The 19,097-nt window shown below is 39.0% G+C and overlaps 1 protein-coding gene across 8 annotated transcripts in view; it reads left to right on the forward strand.

Annotated features, from left to right (window-relative positions):
• Nucleotides 1-2,523: 2,523 nt before the first annotated feature.
• LOC135094239 (uncharacterized) overlaps nt 2,524-19,097 on the forward strand; it is a 124,262-nt gene continuing 107,688 nt past the window's right edge. For all 8 annotated transcript variants that reach the window (XR_010263670.1, XR_010263672.1, XR_010263669.1 and 5 more), the window contains exon 1: nt 2,524-2,874. Coding sequence is in view for 2 of the 8 variants with exons in the window: in XM_063994163.1 (XP_063850233.1) it covers nt 2,728-2,874 (147 nt within the window). In the remaining 6 variants the exon portion in view is untranslated. The remainder of the gene's footprint in view (nt 2,875-19,097) is intronic.

The following is a 19,097-nucleotide window of genomic DNA, read 5'->3' on the forward strand; positions in this document are numbered from 1 at the left end:
AATGTCCTTAGAAAAAAAAAAATATCACCAAATGATAATGAGAGACATTCGTTTCAAAACTTAAGTGACAATGTATTTTGCATATCTTTCTGAAGAATTACTGTACTGTTGCTGGAGAGGAATGAGTCACAAGCAAATGCTGTAATAGAGGATAAAGTGAGTCCGCTTCATAGGAAGTGAGGCAAATATTTCAACCAAAAATGTTTTCAAAATATCATAGCGTGTAATATTATTTACTTATTTACTCGTTATTACATTCATTCCTTTATCCCAGTGAAGAGATGTAAAAATGTGGTTGTATTTCCATTCCATTCTTTCTAACTGAAATGTACACCTTTGCCTTTTCAACTCTCTCTCTCTCTCTCTCTCTCTCTCTCTCTCTCTCTCTCTCTCTCTCTCTCTCTCTCTCTCTCTCTCTCTCTCTTTAAGGGAACATTGGACAACTATATGTATATATACAGTAGATATGAATAGAAACATTCATAACAAGTGTATTGATCTGTTACTGGTGCTTATCTAATCTAATATAATAATACACTACTGGTATGTATTATCCAACTTGTATACGCCATGTAAGTACACCTTGACACAGCTCTTATGTGGAAGAATACGAGTAGATTGTGTTATGTACTGTTTGTGCAGCCTTCCCTGCGCCGCCGCCTGTCACGTGCACTCCAGCGTCCACTTCCTTCTGTACACCAATCATTCTTCAAGGAAAGGTCACCGCAGTCTCTTGGCCATTGAAGGGACGCCTACAGGGAGCAGCGCACACAACAACAGCCCTGGGCAGGCCTTTCCCTTCCAGCATAGTCCACACACACACACACACACACACACACACACACACACACACACACACACACACTGTTCATTCTTCATTCTTTATATGTACACACAACAGTACCAGATTCCCTTCTCCTACACCAGCACATCCTTAATAGATGTTTTGCAATTGTATCCGCATGTAGTCCCTCCTCGCCCCTCGCCTCTCAGAGCCTCGCCCTTCCCTCAGGTACACACACGAGGCTCGCGGATGTTATTGTCACAGCCTTGTGTAACGCTGGAAGCCTGTGTGTTCCTTTGCCCAGCGCTGCCGCGCTTGTTTGGGGAGCTTCAAGTTAAGCTAGTAGAGAGATAGAGGGGAAGGGAGAGAGAGGGGGAGAGAGTACCAGAAACTCCGCCTAACAGACAGACGGATAGGCAGAAAGTGAGTGTTATATAAGGAGTACTGGTAATGCACTTCCGGCCGACAGGACACGTGACAGCCATTGGATTCTCATTTTGAAGTTTTTTTTTTTTTTTTTTTTTTTTTGCGGGCGGGTGTGGGTTGGATGTGTTGTACTGGAAATGTAACGAGGAGGAAAGTGGACAGCAGGTAGACACACACACACACACACACACACACACACACACACACACACACACACTCTCTCTCTCTCTCTCTCTCTCTCTCTCTCTCTCTCTCTCTCTCTCTCTCTCTCTCTTTCTCTCTCTTAGTCGCGAGGGACTACCGCCCGTCACCACTTTTGAACTTTAATACCTAAACTTTTTAATTCTGAGACGCTCCTCCGGCGGTGCGTCGTGACGAAAAGTTGCGAACATTATTTTTGCAGAGTTTAGCCGCCGCCTTTACATTTCGTTACGTCTTCCTCTCGGTCATTGAGTGGCATCCCTTTAGACACCTGTGGCGGAGATGACGCGGGCAACACGACTTGGTTATAGAAGTTTTCCTTCACGCATTGCTTCCAACTCCCGAATTTAGTTGTAGTGAGGCTGAGGTGGCGCTGGTGGCGGCTGAGTACTCGCCTTTCTAACCTAAGTGATACCAGAGTTCGTCCTCTTTAAGTTTGAAATAGTCAAACTTATATCAATATTTAATATCGAGTTTCTTACAAATATATACATTTTTCAAGGTTCGTCCATCTACATTCACTTGAGTATTACATGTATTTTAAAAAGACTTCCCTCAAATACGTATCTACTAAACTATTCAGGATGCAATGCGCGTAGTTTCACGGATTCTCTGACTTTAGAAAACATTTTACTGTGAATAGAAAATCTTCCTCACAGATATACCGTTGTCAGATTCGTTATGGTGTGCGGAGATGGCTGGATATGTGGTGGTGGAAAGGTGGACGAAAGGGAGACACGGTGGAAGACACGAAAGAAGGAGAGTGGGTTGGACAGAAAGAGGGAGGGAGCGCTAGTTCTACATAAAAATACATAAAAAGACAATGATTTTTAAAGTGTACTGAGATCTATTATGATTAAAACCTTGAGTAATGTTATCAAAACCTTCTATACTTCATCACGAAGGCCACGAAAACTACATAAGGACGGACGCAGAGCCGAGAGGAGGGAGGGAGTGAGGGAGGGGCGGAGGGCGGTAGTATAGTTAAGATGGGGCGTTGGTGCTGTTGCTAAACTATACGTACATCCATTGTACTTTTAAAACCATAAATCATACTATTACAACTAACTTTCATCACAATCCATCAAGACTTAAAAAAAAAAAAAATTACATACAAGGTTAAAATAATGCAGGAAATTAATGATGAGGTGGCACCTTCTCACCGTCAGGGAGGTGTATCACTCCGCCAGCAGCAAACTTGACGTCATGGGCCAGGGCATGCAGCGGCGTGCAGTGCGTGGGTATGGTGACTGTGTGGCCTCTGATGAAGAGGTGTGTGAGCTGCTGGACGAGAGAAGAGCAAATGAAAAGTAAACATGGGATTGCTGCCGCCTCAGGACACTAGGAGCATTGCGGAAGCGCTGAGGAAGACATCACAACCCTTGACACAGCGAACACAACTCTGTACTGAGGCTGGCACTGGCTTCTCCCAACACCTCGCGTGGTCATTGCAACAAAAGGAGGTCAGTGTTTATATGATGTGACTAGACTTGCCCTTGTAGCAGGAAATTCCCTTCCCTACCCCGCCACCCCGCCATGACTGTATCAGCTGCTTACATATCAGCTGTGCCTCCTTTGTATCCTCTCTCACACAGCAAACACGGTCTTCGCGCACCACAGTAAGCCTTACTGGTGAAGTACACACGATATATTATGTAGAAGGCAATGAATCATAGCACTTTGTCGAGGATAAATTTTCCCGCGCTTCCATCGTATGTTCCTCCCCCAATGTCTTCCTCCCCCTCGCCTCCTCCCCTCCCCTTCTCCCACTCCTTCACGTAATCCTCTCTTTTCACCGTCTCCTCCTCTCCCTTTGTAGATGTTTATATAAGGTTTTTACTCAGTATAAGATATGTTTTCGCTTCTTATAATATGTGACACGTCATGTTGCTCAGAGAGAGAGAGAGAGAGAGAGAGAGAGAGAGAGAGAGAGAGCGTGTGGAGACACGTGGCAACTATGTGAGTAATAAGTTTATTACATAATATTTAAGGACCCCTTTCATTCATGCAACGATTACTGCTTGGAGGTCAGTTCAGTTAGAAAGCTTTGCTGGCTGTTCTGTATATCAGCGACTCGGTGTACGCTTCATCCTGCAGGAGTAGCCACCGGTGATGCCACACGTCTCCACCACTCCAATTCATAAGCTGCAGAGCTTTGGAGGAATGCGAAGCCGACTCACTTGAAGTCGAATCGTTGAAGCTCCGGAATGAAGTCATCATGAATATAGTGATAAATGTTGCACTTCTTTCTTGTATTCATAGGTACACAGACGCTTCATGTTTCTAGAAGCGTGAAGTGAATGAGATGGTTCACTTGGAGTGGAGTCTTTGAAGCTCTGGAATGCAGTCACGATAGATAAACACGTATGATTCATTTCCTTTCTCGCATTATTGATACACACATACTTTCACGCCTCCTCTTGCACGTACTAGAAGAAGCCTGAAATGAATTAGCGGGAAGAACATGGAAAGGATAGTGAAATGAGAGTAAGAGTATGGTGAATGAAAGTGATATTTAACGTAGAAACTAATCAGTGTAGCCTTCAACAAATTGCCTCGCCTCGCCACACGAACACCATCCTGGCAGCTCGGGGTCGGTGGCGGGACTGGCGGCATGATGTAGTGGTGCATTTGTACATCAATTTCCCAGTATAGGCAATTTACATATATATGATGCATTAGACCAGTGGCCGCCCTCTGAACTTACCCAGCCGTATCATTCTATAAGGCCAGACGTTCTTTATATGTGCATGTCTATAGGAACTTTGATAATCTTAATTCATATCGGACACGCAAAGAATAGGCACGTGATGTAAGCCAAGAATTGTGCAAATGTATCGACAATCTAACACAGTACTTCTAAGGCGGTGTACCAGTGTAGCGAGCGCTGTCTAATCCCTCCCTCTCTAAGCATTGAAGACCATTTTCCTGCTGTAGAATCTTGTAGTTTTAATGGTGATGATTAACGAAGCGCTTCACCAGTGTATCGAATAATCTTTGAACAAATCTTGAGAGTTTGACGGACTTGCTTTGACGTGAATAGATAGTAATGATGTGCAGTGTCCATTTTCGAGACGCTGATCATTCGGCTCCCCGCGTAGGTTTAATTAGGCCACATCGGAGCACACCAATACACCGAAATAGTACCTGGACGTGTGTGTGTGTGTGTGTGTGTGTTTTGTTGCCGTGCTCATAACGTAACTTAAACGACCTTCATAGTTACTGGTATCTTGTTTGCGAAAATAATGGTAATGGTGATGATGATGATGATGATGATGATAATAATAATAATAATAATAATAATAATAATAATAATAATAATAATAATAAAAATAATAATACCAGCGATTGCAATCTATTGTAAAAATGCAATAATTCAGCTCCGACATTGTGATTTGTTCAAGGTCGGTGAAATACATGTAATGCAAAACAACGATTGCAAAAATATTTATGAATAAAGGAGAAAAAATATATATGTTGCATTATGCATTGATGTCCTCTCTGTGTGTGTGTGTGTGTGTGTGTGTGTTTGTGTGTTTGTGTGTACGGTTTCCATATGTCGTAAAAAACTTCAAAATGCGACCATAATATGAACTCGTGCATGCTCGTGGTATATACGAGTATATTCTTGTATTTATCAGGTATATATATATATATATATATATATATATATATATATATATATATATATATATATATATATATATATATATATATATATATATATATATATATATATATATATATATATATATATATATATATATATATATATATATATATATATATATATATATATATATATATATATATATATATATATATATATATATATATATATATATATTCTCTGACAGGGATCCCCCATAGTTAGCACGCTGACCCAAAGATCTTATTTTATCGCGTGTAAAATTCATGTGGAATGTTCGTGGTGTGCATTCCTTGGCGTGCGTAAAAGGCAAGAAATAAGAAGAGATCAGCAGCGGCTTGTGTGGCAGTAAGTGGGTCATTAGGGCAATTTCGGGGAGACGAGGACAGTTCGTGCATGTATTTACCATTACCCGACCACTATGCTCAGCCTACATTTCTCTTCCCAGACCCTCCTCCTCCCCACACTCTGCCTTCTCCTTCCAGCTGTCTGCCTCCTCCCCATTACACCCCTGCCATGCACTCCACACTGCACCTCCTCCTCCTGTATCAATCAATCTACTATCTCCCCATCGTCGCTTCACTTCACTTCATCTTCCCTTCACTCTCATCTCCCCACCTCCACTTTTACTCCACACCATCAGTCTTCTTTCCATCTATCCACCTAAATCTGCTCCGTAAATGCAAATTCCACCTTGCATTCCACACCCTATCACCTTTTTCACTTCCACCCTCTGCAACCAAGATCTTAACCTCCTGTCCTTCTTACTTTCTCCCCACTAACATTCCACTCCCTGCCAAACTCCACCTTGCATCCCACACTCCTCCATTTTCCAGTCAACCCAAGCAGTCTGTCCCCCCCACTCCCCGTCCTCTCCCATTCCGCTGCCATTCCCTACGAGAGCAGCATGCCGCCCTGTCTACAGCATTCGTGCCGAGAGGGAAACAATTAAACTCGGGTATTATCCCATTGAGGATGACAAATTGAGAGCTTTTGATGCAGCAGACCGCAATCAGCTTCCTTCCTCCCTCCTTTCCTCGTTCTCTTCCTCCCTATCTCCCTCCCTTTCCTCTCTGTCTCATTGTCTTTCTCTCTCCCCATGTCTTTTTTTTTTTTTCACTGTTCAATTTTCCATTCTAATCTAGTTTGTTGGCCAATTTTCCTTCTCATAGGCGTGTTTCTTGTTTGTTAATCTCCTTTGTGGAAAATGTTCGTCTGCCCGCGTCTCGATCCTTGAGTCAGAGGTAGAGAGGGATTCCTGGCACTAGTGAGCAGTAGTAAGACTAAATAAAGCAGAGGAGAATGAAAGGTAGGAGACGAAAATTAGTAACCAAGGAACAAGAGGAAAACCAGACGAAACTTAAACAGGAGGAGAAAGATAATAAACAAGGCGAAGATGAAGGACGAGGACCCAAGAAGGAACACAACTTAACAAAGAACAAGAAGACAACCATACAAAACCCAAACATAAGGAGGAGGAGGACTATAAATAAAACAAAGAAGAGAATGAAAAGCAGAAGACGGACACTAGACAACCTAAGAAAAAGATGACCAGACGAAGACCAGAGAGAGGAAAACGTGGCTAAGATAGAAAAAAAAAAGTATGAGACAGGAGCAAGTGAAAAATAACAAGAAAAATAACAGAAAACATAAAGACAAGACACGGATGATATTACAACTTCCACGAGGACAGAATGCACAGTTACTTGAATGAAAGGCACCGCGACTTCTGTGAACTGATTCTACAATACTTGCGTCACTTCCAGCTGGGAAAGGAGGGCAGGTAGGAGGCTGCTGGGTAATAGAAAATTATGGAAGTATGAAGCAGAGATCGCCAGGACCTATCAACTAAAATTGTCTGTCAGCAATTGTTGTGAGAGATATTTTGGCCTGGCTCAAATTAAATCACTGAATTGGGAGGGCAAGAGAGAGAGAGACAGAGAGAGAGAGAGAGAGAGAGAGAGAGAGAGAGAGAGAGAGAGAGAGAGAGAGAGAGAGAGAGAGAGAGAGAGAGAATATGTCTAAAAAAAAAACTAAAAAACATCATAAAGAATAAAAAATGACTGAGCATATTACGTCTCTAAGAACAGATGAAGATAATAACAGGTGGAAACTATGCATCTATATACGTAATCTCAAGGTCTCATTATCTATGTATATATTTATTTGCTTATTTATTCAGTTGTCGTGGCGGCGCAGTCTCCGTGAGGTGGTGCACGCCTCTCCGTCACTGCAGTAGCCATGAATATTGGCGCGTCCTGCTGCCGGTGTGATTTACATTCAGATGGGTATTTAAAAACGGCGTGGCGAGGCGGGGAGGGAAGGGGTTTTGCTCTCCGTCCGCTCGTGATGATTGCATGTTCCACCGGCGGGAGACTGTTCGTGTATGCTGGGCTGTGCTTGCTGTGCTTGCTCGTGTGTGTGTGTGTGTGTTTATGTACGTACACACACCACGCAAACGTGATTTTTTTTTATTTTCTTGAAATCCCCATAATTTCCTTAGGTGCATTAAGGTATTCAGCGCAGTCGTTCCTCTATCAGTCAGGAGGGAGCGAGGATTCTTGCCTTAAGGAGAATAATTATAGACACCTCCAGCTGCGGCTTCATTCTTCCACAGGGGGTGTAATCACTGTAATAACTATATATGCCACCAGCTGCTGCTCCATGCATCCTCTGTGGACGTAACTCGGGTAGCCGCAGGGGGTATAATCACTGTAATAACTAAAGACGGCACCAGCTGCTGTTCCATTCTTCCAGTGTGGACGTAACTCGGGCGGCCACTGGGCTGCATTCACCTCACAGACCCAGGAAGAGCCTCGCCAGGCCCTAACAGATTGAGAGCTCTTCCTCGATTCGTTGGGTGGTGCAAGGCTGTTTCTAGTTAGTGGAACGATTTATGTGGTTAATTTAGATAACGAACGAGACTTTGGCCTGTTAACTTGTCGACGGATTTCCAGCAATTGGTGTCCAGTTCGTAGCTTCTTAGAGGTGTTAGTCTCGGGGCTGTACACACGGGGAAGCTACGGTGCTGAGTTAGGATAAAAACTCTTCGCTCAGCACCACTTGGCGTTGTCGATATATGTGCCACATGACAAAGAACAGGAGACTCAGTCCGTCTATGTGCCTTGCCGTGCCTTGCTGTTGCGTGACAGACACTGAAGAACAACCTAGGGAAGAGAAATAAACCCTTCGATAATGCTTGCCCTCGCATAATCACAGATATTAGCGGAGAGGCAACTTATCAATTCAGGTATTGTTCCGTGCGACCAATCATAACGTAATGCTGCATACCTCAGGCCGCCAACCCGTGCTCGCGTGCAGGACATGAATCACGAGGTATAAGTGCCACTCTTCCCTGGGGTTCGATCATGCTTATTATTCATTCGTAAGAGACAACTAAAGACCAAGGACAAGCCCTCGAGGTCTGTTCATATATTCTGCCGACACTTTTTGGAATGCCAAGGACGTCTGGATTGGGGCCCACCGGGAGTCACAGGAGGGAATAGCTGCTGCTGTTGTCAATGATGCGGCGCGTGTTGATCCCTTAGTCGTGCCAGTTACTGAAGTAAGTTTCAGACTTTACCTTCAACTAAAAGCGTATCTACAAAATATTTCCGTCTGAAATAAGTATATTCATGAAAGAAAACGCGCTCTTTTCACCATTTACAAACATTTTTGCAATTGCATCTATTTTTGAATCCATACACGTACCCCCCGCAGAGGCTTTGTGCCAATATTTGTACTCCTCAAATGCCGAACAGATGCGATTGTAAAATGCATAAAAGTATTGCAGTACAGTTTTTCCCGCAGCTCCCTTCATCAGGCAATGCAGGAGAGATTAATGATTCGAAAACACTTTTGTCGTGTATGAAACTGCGCAGTTGTCATCAGTGTTTGCAGTTTTGAGAGGATGACCGAGGAGACGCCATACGTATTGTTGTATTCGGTGCTTTATCCAAGCCTTGCCTATCTATCTTTCTTTAAGTGTTCCCCCTTCAAGTCCATGTATAATTTCTTACCGTATTAATGTATTATAAAGTGTTGTGGTAGGGCAGACGCAGCCATATTTTTTAGACTATCATTTGTTAATTTACTTCTCAGAATTTCACATTTAAGTTAATCTTTTCTTATATTTTTGTGTGATTAATTTGTATTGGAGTTGGGCAATCTTAGCGGCATCATTACTTTATTATTTATTCCTTTTTCTCTTCGGAATTTTACATGTGATTTACAGAAACTGAATCGTCTTTTGTTTTACCTTCTCAGCTTGATTAATTTGTATTAGGATGTGGTAAACTTACCTTAGCAATGGTTTAGACAATCGGTAACCATTCTCTTTTCATGACTTCGTATCCAATTACCGAAACTGAATTGTCTTTTTGTTTCATCCTTTCTGTTTAATTAATTTGTATAGAAGTAGCGCAATTATTTTAGACAATCATTTATTATTTTCTTTTCATAACTTCATATTTCATTTATTGAAACTGAATAGTCTTTTATTTTATCTTTTTTTTTTTGTTTCATTAATTTGTAAGTACGATAACTGCTTCCATTTCAGGTTCTTGCACTTTTTTTTCTCACCTTTATCTTTCCAGTGCACAGGTGATAGATTTCCAGCCACGCGTTGTTTTTACTCAGTGATAATGAACACCGGACGCGTCGTGGCGGGAGACTCCTCTTTAATTGGCGGACTCTTGGGTAAATGAGTGTTTGAAGTGAAAGGAAAGCCAATTATAGCACCCTACCCTCCACTTTTAGCTCTCTCTTTCTCTCTCTCTCTAATGTACCAATATTGTTCGTAAATATTTGGATTTCATTTCTGGTCTCTTTATTCTTAACAGTCACCATCCACCAACACCAGAACCACCACCACCACCACCACCACCACCTGAAGTCCTACCACAAACAGCAATACACCACCACATACATCATCACAACCATTAACACCACCACCACGAGTGTCTATCAAGTTACCATCATCACCATCACAACCACCAATATCAACTTCATCATTATTACATTCCTTTCCCTCCTTTTATCATTTCATCTACCTTCTATTCGCTCTTTATTTATTTTTCTCTCCTTCACTCCTAGTACACCACTTCATATTCCCTTCTTTATCCTCTTTCTTCTCTTCCTCCTCCTCCTTATCCTCTCTCCTCTCCTCTCCTCTCCTCTCCTAACTTTTTTCTATTCTTCCTCCTTCATCGACTTCCCTCCACTTCATGTTCTCTATCTCCTCTTCACGGCCGCATTGTATGGAAGGAAAAAGGAGCACGGAGGCGTAAAATAAACCCTAATGAAAGAACTTTATGCAGATAACTTTAGAATGAGAGGCAGATGTGGGACGACAGACTCTCTCTCTCTCTCTCTCTGCTCAACACATGAATGCTTTCTATCAGATTCATAGATAGATAGATAGATAGATAGATAGATAGATAGATAGATAGGTAGATACATAAATAGATAGATAGTAGATACATAAATAGATAGATACCGACAACAAATTAGAATTCACACGAAACACAAGAAACACACATTACAAATTAACTAAGTCAAATCAACACGAACGAATGCATACTATTCACGGCCCATTAAACACACACACACACACACACACACACACACACACACACACACACACACACACACACACACACACACACACACACACACACACACACACACACACACACACACACTGGCGTCCCATTTACTGGACTTCAAGCACTGTTACCGCTGCTCTACCTCGCTACATTCCGCGCCACCACCTAATGATTCGCCAGTCTCGCGTCCCTCACCACTACACTTGTCATTATCACACCTGCGGCGGCTCGGTAACAGCAGCAGCTTCAGGTTCCGGTTAGGCAAGTTGATATCGCGCGCCCTTCTGCGTCTGGCTAAGGGGAAGTGTGTGTGTGTGTGTGTGTGTGTGTGTGTGTGTGTGTGTTGATAGTAAGTGTCCTTTGTTCTTTTCTGTTTCTCTTTCTTTATCTCTGCTATTTTTACCTATGCTTGTTTCATCATCTCGTCTCTTCTCTTATCTTCTTTCACGTATCGTCATTTCAGATTTTTTTTCTCTTTTTCTCTGGTATTTTCTTCTTTTCTTATTTCTCCTCTCTTCTCTTCTCATTTCTCCTATGCTGCTTTCATCTCCATTTCTTTTCCTATATCTTGTCTCCTCATTTCTCTTCAAGTTTAATTTTTATCTTCTCTCTTTTTGTCCTTTCTTCTCTTCTCTCCCTCTTCTCATTTTATTTCACTTCGTTTCACTTCAGTCCTAACTCGCTTCTCTTCTCTCTTAGCCTCTCTTCTCCTCTCCTCTCCTTTCCTCTCCTCTCCTCTCCTCTCCTCTCCTTTCCTCTCTTCCCTTCTTCTCTCCTGTCCTCTCCCCTCCCCTCTTATCTCCCCATCTATACAAATTTGTCCTCCTACGTACCTGTTGTCCCTCCATTGCTGTTTTCTGTGTGTCTTTGTACATTTATCTTTGTATTGTTTTTTTTTTTTAGTTGTATTGCTTTCCCTTTTCGAATATAAATGTTTGTAGGGTTGATTTTGTTCTTTTTAGCATATTTGTTGTTGACTCGCCATATTTGCCTCCTGTGTGTGTGTGTGTGTGTGTGTGTGTGTGTGTGTGTGTGTGTGTGTGTGTGTGCGTGTGTGTGTGTGTGTGTGTGTGTGTGTGTGTGTGTAAATAAATTCTCGTAACATACAACCATACAACATTTCACACAAGAGAATCCGCTTGCGTTAAATGCCAGGGAGAGAGAGAGAGAGAGAGAGAGAGAGAGAGAGAGAGAGAGAGAGAGAGAGAGAGAGAGAGAGAGAGAGGCTTAAAAATATACCATACAATAGTAAAAAAAAAATCACACACACACACACACACACACTTCTTTGACCTCACGTGAACTTTAGTGAGCTCAGATAATACCTAACCTGACCCGCCCTGTGTGTTTCCAAGGCCTTGTAATAACCTCTGCCCTTCCTCTCCCCCTCCCCTGCTGCGAGGTTCCCGTTAGGCAAGAGTTAGTGGGTCGCGTCCAGATTAGGTGACGCAAGTTTGGTATTTGCAGGTAGAGAATAATTTGGATGAACAGTCATGGAGGTGGAGGGATAATAATAATAATAATTATTATTATATAATAATAATAATAATAATAATAATAATAATAATAATATTAAGAGGTGGTTTGTGATTGGCTGTTGCAATGCAGCGCAAGTTTCCTATTGGTCGCGCCCGATCACAGTTGCCAGTGCAGGATCACCTCCCGAGCCCCAACACCCTATCCGTGGTGCACGTGCTTCCCTGCCTGTGAACCCTAAAGACGGTGCTCTGCAAGGCGGCAACACTGTGTGCATTTCTTCACAACTCCAAACTCTCCAGTGTGAAGCACTTTCCAAGCACCTCAGGTATCCTAAATACTAGTGTACCCTAGTGGGACATTCAGTCTGTCAGATGACAGGAGACAGGATGGATGGTGGACGTTCCTTCAGCACATACATGCGTGGGGAGTGTGTCGTGGAGAATGGCGACATTCTCCGCGGCCCCCCACGCACTGTCAAAGTATCCATGGGAGATCCCGACGCGAAATCTTTCTTCTGCTGTTGCTGGCCACGAGGGCCTCGCTTCACTAAGGTAGCCAAATTCTTTTTCAAACCGCATAAAGAAGAACCCAGTCTCCAGAAGTACACGTCTCTGGAGACTGTGATGTACATGGACGGCATGGTTTTCCGCGAATACTGGACGCCAGGCAAGACGGCCGTCAAGGTCTCCATCAAGCAGCGGCGCGGAAAGAAGGTTGTCCTCTTTGGCCGCCTGGCAACCTTCCTTCAAGAGATGGAGAACCGAAATTCAGAAAAGTTCGTTCTTTATGTCACGGAAACCAGCTTCAAAATTGTTCAAAAGGACCGACCGGCTTCAGGCGGCGACGAGACCGATGCCGCTGAGAAACAGAAAAATAAGCCGTTACAAGAGAACGATAAGTACGAGTGCGCTAAACGCGGGGATGACGAAAACGAAGTAAAGATCGACTACGCGACTTCCTTGTTCAACAGTTTTAAGAAGAAAGATAAACCCGTTAACATCATAACAACTCCAGAAATTGTAAAGTTGCCGCCAGTAATCCCCATGCAAACCAAGAACGTGCGGTCATTCAACAAAGACGCTCCTGCTGCACGCCAACAGCAGCGCAGCGCACCTCGTACCGTCCGTCGCGATAAGCAGGCGTCTATGAAGCCTAAAGAAACAAAGAAAGAAAAACAGATCGTTCAGGTTCAGAAAATACACAAGAAAGACATTCCATGCGAGACAAAGAATAATGCTGATGAAAAGGCGACTAATAAGAAAGTCAAAGAAGATACAGAGGAACAAAATCATACAGAGATGAAGAAAGAATCAGGAACAATGAGTGAAGTACAGCTAGTTCACGAAAAAGACAATGAAAACGCGGAAAGTGTCGAAAAGAATCCAGCAGAAGAGAAGAGCGCAGTTTGGGAAGAATATGATAAAAATGAGTCTGAAGAGACTGAAGGAGACACCGAAGATGTGGAAAGCGTCCCTACAAAAACAGAGAAGACAGATGAGAAAGAGAAAGAAGATACTGAGAAACAAAAAGTTACCGAGAAGGAAATGAAACCAGCAAAAATTGGTGAAATGCAGCTAGTTCAGGAAAAAGACGATGAATATCATGAAGGCGAGGAAGCTAATATTCTTGAAGGAAAGGAGACTAGTGTTTCGGAAGACTATGATGCGCATGACACTGGAAAGAAGGAAGTGGTTGTTGAAGATGTGAAAAGTACCTCTCCTGAGAAAGACAATGCAGATAAAGAAATTAAAGAGGGACAAAATTTTGAGAAGGAAGCTGAGAAACAAGACGTTATTGAGAAAGTTAACCTTCCCTCTATAACCAAACTTTTGTCTTTAACCAAAGTCATCGTGAAGAACAGTACAAGGAGAGAGAAGATACGGAAAGCAATGCTTTTAAGAAAGAAGAGAGAGAGTGTGTCGCTTGGCAATGTGAAGACAACATCACCGGTGGAAAAACTGACGACGCGGAAGAATATACGAGTAGGGAAGGATCAACATTTGAAAAAGAAGGTAATGACTTGCCGCCACAAGAACACCGCGATGGCCAATGTAAGCAGCAAGTGGAGGTGGTGGAAGGCCTCCCCACCAACACCGGTGAAGAACATGACGGCGAGAATGAAGGTAAAGAAGGAACTGGAGTTAAGAAAGAAGACGTTCTCGTGTAGCCATTACCGTTATGTCCGCCAGCTGAAAAGAAACAATCAAACGTCAGGAGAGAAGAAAAAGCGCTACAACAAAATAAATCTGAAATCCGTCCGCTGTAAGATCGACACCCATTACAACCTACCTACTGATTATAAACCTGATCTGGATTTGAAGGTACTGGAATCACAGCCGCCACCCTCAGGCCCCGCGCGAGTGAAATGGGCCCGAGAGGTGGCTGCCCTTAAGGCTCGGCTGCGTTCACAGAAACAGAAGAAAGGGCAGACTAGTGCGCAGAGCCTCCATCACGGGTCGCAAGCCGCTAAACACTGAGTCACTCGCACTGAGGACCATCCTAGTCAGTGCAACCGAGAAAATTGGAAAAAAAAAGTACAAAAACAAAGTAAGCTTTCTAACTATGGATTAAGAAGCCTAAGCACTGAGTCTTTACTGAGGAACATGCTTGTCAATCCAAACCCGAAATTAGACCAAAAAGAAAAGTTTTTCATCCATTAATTAAGGAGCAAGAACACTAAGTGATTCCACTGAGGAACAAGGTGGTGAGTGAAATCCAGAAATTAATGACAAAAAAATAAAGCGCTTAAAATTTGCAAAGAAAAAAAGAAATATTAATCTATCTGTTATTGACGAAACAACTGAGTGATTCTTCAGCGAGGAACAAGAACATTCGTGACACTAAATGAAAAATAATGACGTAAAAGAAATTAAAAGATAAAAAAGATAAAGTAAAAAAAAAGTAACAAGAAAGTCTTTGCTCTCATAACCTATGAAGTATATTAATCGACTGTCAATCCGCGGTTGAAACCAGAAATTAATAGAAAAAAAAAGTAATTAAAGTATCTTCATTAAATAAGATGCCTAAATATTTTGAGTGAGAGCAAATCAGAAAACGATAACAAAATATAAAGATACAAATCCACCAAAGAAATCTTTACACAAGTTATTTTAGAATGCTACGATTTGAATGTTAACCTGCTGAGGATCAAGATTGTGAAAACCAAAACAACGACAAAAAACAAAGAAAAGAAAAATTATATCCAGTATTGGTGAAACAGCCATTGATAGTGAGAGGAAAACTGGTGAAATACGGCTATTAACAGTGAGAGGAAACAAGAGAACAATGGCACAAATAAAAACAAGGAAAAAATAGAAAAAAAAATCTTAACGAGGAAACAAATTAATTAAGTGACTCTCCACTGAGAAAAAAAGAAGGAAGGAAAAATAATAATAAAAAAGATAAAAAAAAACAGACAAAATACTGTACTGTAACTTAAGAAGTCTGACTTAATTATTAGTCCACTGAGAAAGAAGACTGCGTTTGGAAAACGGAAAACATTGAAAAAAAAAGGAAGAAAAATAGTATCTTTTAATGATGTAATCACGTGACTCACCACCGAAAAACTAGATTCTGAGAGGAAGCCACAAAATGATGAAAAAAAGAAAAAAAATCATAATGGGAAAAGTAAAAAAAAAAAAAATGACAAGATAAAAAAAGAAATGTGAAAAAAGAAAATGAAACAAGAATGACCAAAAATAAAAAAAAAGTTTACAAAATTATGGAAATAGTGTTGAAGTAAAGAAGGCAGAATATTATGGCAAGTAATTAAAAATATAAAAAAAGCCAAAAAATGGTGACCAGAAACAGAAAATAATACCGAAAAAGTAAAAAAAAAATAATAATAATGAGGAAAAGGAAGATAAGTAAAAAAAATCCAGAAAATAACAGAAGTAATAAAATTTAAAATAATGAAAAAATAGTGAGAAAAAAATATAAAAAAGAAAGAAAGAAAGACATCAAAGTAAAAAAAAAGCCATAAAATAATGATAAAAAAAATAAGTCAGAAAATAATGAGAAAACAATTTTGAGAAAAGCCAGAGAGTAGTGAAAAAAAATAAAAGCAGAAAATGATGACAAGAAACCATTGACTAAAATAAAAAAAAAGCTGAAAATAATGAAAAAAATAGTAAGGATAATTAAAAACTCAAAAATAATGATGAAAAGTAAAAAAAAAATAATAAAACAAAAAGTAAAAAAATACCAGAAAACAAAAAAAAAAAGAAAAAAAAGTAAAAATAATAATGAAAAAAGTATAAGAAAAATTATAATAATGAAAAAAGGTTAAAAAAATAATAATGAAAAGAAAAAATAATAATAATGAAAAAAAAGTAAAAAAATAATAATGAAAAAATGATAAAATAATAAAAAAAATAATGAAGAAAAGTAAGAAAAAGAAAATAATAAAAAATAATAATAATAAAAGTAAAAAAAAATAATGAAAATAGTAAAAAAAGAAAATAATAAAAAAATAATGAAAAAAAGTAAAAAAAATAATAATAATGACAAAAAATGAAAATAATAGCAAAAAAGTAAAATTAACCAAAAAAAATAATGACAAAACATCAATAAAAAAATGACAAAAGTGGAAATCCAGAAAATAATTAGAACAAAAAAAAAATAAATGACAAAAGTGAAAAAAAGATAAATAATGACAAAAAAGTAAAAAAAATAAAATATTGACAAGAAAGGAAACTAAACAAAATAGCGACAAAAAGTGAAAAATAGCGACAAAAATAGAAAAAAGATAATGACAAAAAAGTAAAAAAGTGAAAATAATTAGAAAAACTAAAAACCCAGAACAGAATTACTAAAAAATAAAAAGGCAGAAAATGACAAAAAAAAGTAAAAAAGCTTAAAATATTGATAAAGTAAAAAAATATGACAAAAATATAAAAAAATGACGAAAGGGACAAAAAGTGACAAAAGTGATGAGTGAAAATGGAAGAAAATAATGACAAAAAATGTAAAAAATATTCCACAAAATCATGAGAAAGTGAAGACAAAATAATAACAAACATGAGAAAAGTAAAAAAAAAATGAAATAATTACAATAAAATAAGAAAGATAAGCAGCAGAGTAAGAAAAAAAAACAAAAGAATTACAAAAGATTAAAAAAATGAAAATAAAATAGTAAAAAAAAGCAAATTGTAAGTATAAGAAAAAAAGTAATAAAAAAGTAAAGAACCAGAAAATTGTGACAAAAAAGAAAAAAAAGGAAAAAAAGAATTACAAAAAAGAGAAAATATAAAAAAAATAGTAACAAAAAACAAAACAACTACAAAACATTAAAATAATGAATATCAATAAGAAGTAAAAAAAAATGAAAATTTCTATAACAAATGATTAAAAATCTAGAAAATAGTGACAAAGAAAAGTATAAAAGCTAGGAAATAATGACAAAAAAGAAATAAAGCCAAAAATTGTAAAAAAGTCAGAAAAAAATATTAAAAGAAAATAGTAATAAATAAAAAAATCTTAGTGAATGAAGAAGCATAAAGAAAAAGTAAAAAAAAAAGCCAGGAAATGACAAAAAAATGAGAAAAAAGCAAAAAAGCAGAAAATAATAAAAATTAAAATGGCAAAAAAAAAAATGAAATAACGAAATATAAATAACAAAATAAAGTCAAAACCCAGAAAATAATTATAACGGATAATAAATGATGACAAAAAGGTAGAAAAAAAACATAACGTAATGAAAAAAAAAAACATTGTGCGTAAAATCCAGAAAATGACAAAAACAAAAAGTAAAAAATCTTAAAAAAAAAAATGCAAAACTGCATCTCTTAACGAAGAGACAACTGAGAGATACTCCACTCAAAAACTAAATTGAAATGAAATCAGAAAATCAGAAAAAAATGAAAAAATGATGGAAAATAAAAAAAAAAATCTTCATAGATTTCATAAGTTACAAATAGAAACTTATGAAATCTATGAATTGAACACATTGAGGATCAAGTATGTGAGTGCAACCCACAAAAATAATGATGACAAAAGAAATGTGAAAAAAAGGCAACTTTAGCCACTTATAAACAAGTTGCCTTGTGTATATACATGTGCTGCTACTAAAAAAAAAAAAAACTAACATTTATACAATCTATACCATTAGTAATTTTTTATATGATTGTAATGTAGTGGAAGACAAATATGCTGCCATTTGTTTCTTATTAATAAAGTATACCAACTAAAAACCATCACTTTCAATATCCTAAGCTTCTGATTAGAGTGAACTGACTATGTAATTGACTTGAATGGACACGGCAATCAGAGAGAGAGAGAGAGAGAGAGAGAGAGAGAGAGAGAGAGAGAGAGAGAGAGAGAGGATGGAGGATGGAGGTGGTCTCGTCTTAATGCCACGACGACGACAACAGCAACAATAACACCAACAACGAAACCAAACCGCTATTACAAGGGACGCGTCTTATTGCATCTGAACACAAACATTTTGACTCGAAAAACAACACGCGGTTAGTTGCCTTTTTTCTTCGTATTCCGGAGATCATAACTACGCGGGTGAGCACACACACACACACACACACACACACACACACACACACACACACACACACACACACACACACACACGGAAGGGAAAATCCAATTAATATCTTGACAGTCTCTCGTATGTTATTTATCAATTGTAGTTTTAGCGTTTGTTACAATACTACTAATAATATTCTAAAGGAGGAAAACTTTCTACCAACCCGAAATGGAAAAAAAAAATATACGTAACTTCATCACCAATTAATGTATAAACATGTCAAAAAAGATGAAAGAGTAGGAGCAAATGAAGTTCGTTAGAAGAGCCCTGAAAACTATTAGTGCGTGTAAATGTAATTGTAACACGGAAGGGAATAATGTGTAGCTTTCCATTACTCAAATACAGATGATTGTGTGTCAGACTTTTTTTTTTTTTTTCATATTTGTATACGTAATGAAAACAAGGCTGCCG

The sequence above is a fragment of the Scylla paramamosain genome, chromosome 45, assembly GCF_035594125.1.
Source record: "Scylla paramamosain isolate STU-SP2022 chromosome 45, ASM3559412v1, whole genome shotgun sequence".
NCBI lineage: Eukaryota > Metazoa > Arthropoda > Malacostraca > Decapoda > Portunidae > Scylla > Scylla paramamosain.